Here is a 3,056-nt window from a genome sequence, read left to right on the forward strand (position 1 = left end):
ACTGCCCACCCAGGAGCCCCCGGGGTGCCCAGCCTCACCGTTTTCCACACGAGGGTGGTGTTGTTTTGTCCGCAGCCCTGGGAGTTCTCCATGCAGCAGCGGTCGGGAACCGTGTTCTCCCCCAGCACCGAGAACCAGTCTTTGTAGTCGGTGACGCCGCAGCAGTGCATCTGCGGGGAGGGGCGGCGGGGGCGGTCAGACGGGTCCAGCTCGGGCCTTTCCCTGCCGCCCAGCCCCACGGGAACGGGCACCCAGAGTCCAGCTTGCTTGTCCCTTCTCTGGGCCCCAGCTAGGCCCAGGGGACGGAATGATATCTCCCTCCTGGAGGCTGGCTGCCTGCTCTCTGAGCAGGACGCTGGGCACTGGGCACTGGGCACTGGGCAGAGCACTCAGCCCTCTGCTGGTCTGCTCTTGGCTTCGTGATGGCAGCCCCTCCCCAGGCTACACGGACATGTTTCCTCTTAGAACAGGGTTTCCTGAGTCACAACCAGGGAGGCAGACCTGTTGCTAAAACACTGTCATTTGTGCCGAAGCTTCAGAAAGGATGGGATGGAGGAGGTGCCTCCTGATTGCCCATCTTGATTCCCAGCTCCCAGCCCCTCGGATGGCTGCCGGCCACATCCAGGCCCCTACGCAGCCCACCACCCACCCCGCCACCCCACTGCAGCTACCGCCCAGAGCACCATGTCTGACCCAGAAAGCTGGTGGCCCAGCCCAGGCTGGGACGTGGAGTCTGAGGCCCAGGCCCCGCCTTCCACCCACACCGGTCCCTGCCCCCAGCCCTCACCTCTGCCTGGATGATGTTCCAGGCGTTCTTCAGCCCCACGTTGTTCTCTGAGTTGTACAGCAGCAGGCCCTCCTTCAAGTCCTTCTTGGCATTCTCATTCACCTGTCGGGCGAGGGCAGACTCAGGTTGGGGGGGGTGGACCAGGAGGCTGCCCCTCTCCCCAGGTCGCCCAGGTCAGCTGCGAGTGCCGGCCCCACAGACTCATGGGGGAGGCCTGCTGGGGGCCGGAGGTGACCCCCGTGAGAGCCGAGCATTTCAGGAGGGAGCAGGGACCCTCAGAGGTGGAGACAGCACAAGGCCCCCCACAACTCCCCCGTTCCCAGGACATGCCCCCCACAGGACATGTTGCTCCCTGGCCCATGACATCCCACCCTACATGCTGGCCCTGTGGGAACACACCCTGGGAACTGCAGGGCGCAGAGCCGCCGTCCAGAGTGTGGGGCCACCCCTTGCCAGCAAGTTGCTTACCCTCTCCCACCTCTGCCTTGTCTGTAACACTGGCACATAACATCCACCTCGGAGACAGTTGTGAGAATTAAAGGAATGATTCCCATGAAGACCAAGAACAGGGCTGGCCCGCAGGCATCTCTCAGTATTATTAGTGCCTCCTTTATACAGATGCAAAGGAATCACTGCTTCTAACCCTCACAGTGACTCTCCCTCTTGGTGTGGCCTGGGAGACTCCTTCAGGACCCAAGGGGCAGATGGTTACATGGTTCTGGTTACCATGAACCAGAAGAGCCCCTGAGCCCTAAGTCTGCACGCTTGGCCAGTCATTCTTGGTGGTCCCAGAGGAAGTTCCCCAACTGGGTGGAGAACTGTCCAGCCTGGTCAGGGGTTAGTCCTTCTTAACCTCCTGAACCCCCAGTGCAGCCTGAGATCAGCTGAAGTGAGTGAGTGAAAGTCGTTTTTGCTCAGTCATGTACGACTCTTTGTGACCCCATGGACTACACAGTTCATAGAGTTCTCTAGGCCAGAATACTGGAGTGGATACCCTTTTCTTCTCCAGGGGATCTTCCTAACCCAGGGATTGAACTCAAGTCTCCCACTCTGCAGGCCGACTCTTTACCAGCTGAGCCACAAGGGAAATCCATGAGATCACCTGCCTATCCCCAAAGGCCTCTGGAAAAGGAAGCACAGCTCCCTTGATGCTGAGCCCTATGCAGTATCCCCTGGAAAATTTCACCATGTTACCTCTGGGTTACCCTCCCTAGCGCCCAGCCCAGCCACCCAGTGAGTTCTGTGCAGGGTTTCTGGCCTGAAATATGAACTTTTCCATATTTCAGCCTGGGAACTTGGGGCACAGGGTTTCTGGCCTAAAATGTGAACTTTTCAAGTTCTTGGAGAATAACTTCAAGTTCGTGGAGAAGTTCTTCTTGGAGAAGAACTTCAATAAGTTGGACAACTTCAAGAATTTGGAGCTTCTCAAGTTCTTGGAGAACTTGACCCTTCTCCAAGTGGTCAGCACAGCCATGCTTGAATGCTCCCAGTGATGGGGAGCTCAGTGGCACTCCCCAGTCAGGGCTAGGGTTAGGGCATCCCTGGGTGACTAGAGGGTCTACATCCTAGGACATGCAAGTTAATCCCTGAGTCAGGAAGATCCCCTGGAGTAGCAAATGGCAACCCACTCCAGTCATCTTGCCTGGGAAATCCTATGGACAGAGGAGCCTGGCACGTTACAGTCCATGGGGTCGCAAAGTGTCAGACACGAGTGAGCAACACACACACACACACACACACACTTCCTAAGACAACACAAGCAGATGAGCCCCCTGCTGCCCCCACCAAAAGTTCTCCTCTCCTCAGAGATACAACTTGTCGGTGCTTTTCCTCCAGATTCCCTGACCCAACTCCAAGGGCAATGATACTCCATACACCCCCTCCCCTCCTGGAAGACTTACCTTGTCCATGTAGACAAAGAAGAGGATAATTAAGATCAGCTCCGCCAGGAGGATGATCAACAGGACGATGAAGAACTGGAATGAGAAGGTTCAGGCATGGGCACGTGGTCATGGACTGGGACGGGGTGCAAACACGATGGCAGGGGGCAGGCTTCCCAGGTAGGGAGGGGCCACTACTCTGAGGATCCCATGTGGGCAGGGGAGGTAGATAAAGCCTGACAGTCAATCAAGGAGTGGGAGGGGCATCTAGGCCAGGGGTAGCCAATCATGAGGAAGAGGGGCGTGGTCATTCTAGAAGCTCAGGCTATACACCCAGTGGGCTCAGCGGCCCCAGTGTTCAGAGGGCTGGGGTGCTGGGGGGCTGGGGG

The 3,056-nt window shown here is 57.7% G+C and overlaps 1 protein-coding gene across 1 annotated transcript in view; it reads right to left on the minus strand.

Annotated features, from left to right (window-relative positions):
• Positions 1-2,792, minus strand: part of TSPAN9 (tetraspanin 9) — a 4,892-nt gene extending 2,100 nt beyond the window's left edge. Inside the window, exons 1-3 of the mRNA XM_010845003.1 lie at positions 2,689-2,792; positions 788-889; positions 39-170 (exon numbers count right to left, since the gene is read on the minus strand). Of these exons, the coding sequence (XP_010843305.1) occupies positions 39-170; positions 788-889; positions 2,689-2,697 (243 nt within the window). The 5' untranslated portion in view covers positions 2,698-2,792. The remainder of the gene's footprint in view (positions 1-38; positions 171-787; positions 890-2,688) is intronic.
• Positions 2,793-3,056: the final 264 nt, after the last annotated feature.

The sequence above is a fragment of the Bison bison genome, unplaced genomic scaffold, assembly GCF_000754665.1.
Source record: "Bison bison bison isolate TAMUID 2011002044 unplaced genomic scaffold, Bison_UMD1.0 scf7180017864213, whole genome shotgun sequence".
Classification (NCBI taxonomy): Eukaryota; Metazoa; Chordata; class Mammalia; order Artiodactyla; family Bovidae; genus Bison; species Bison bison.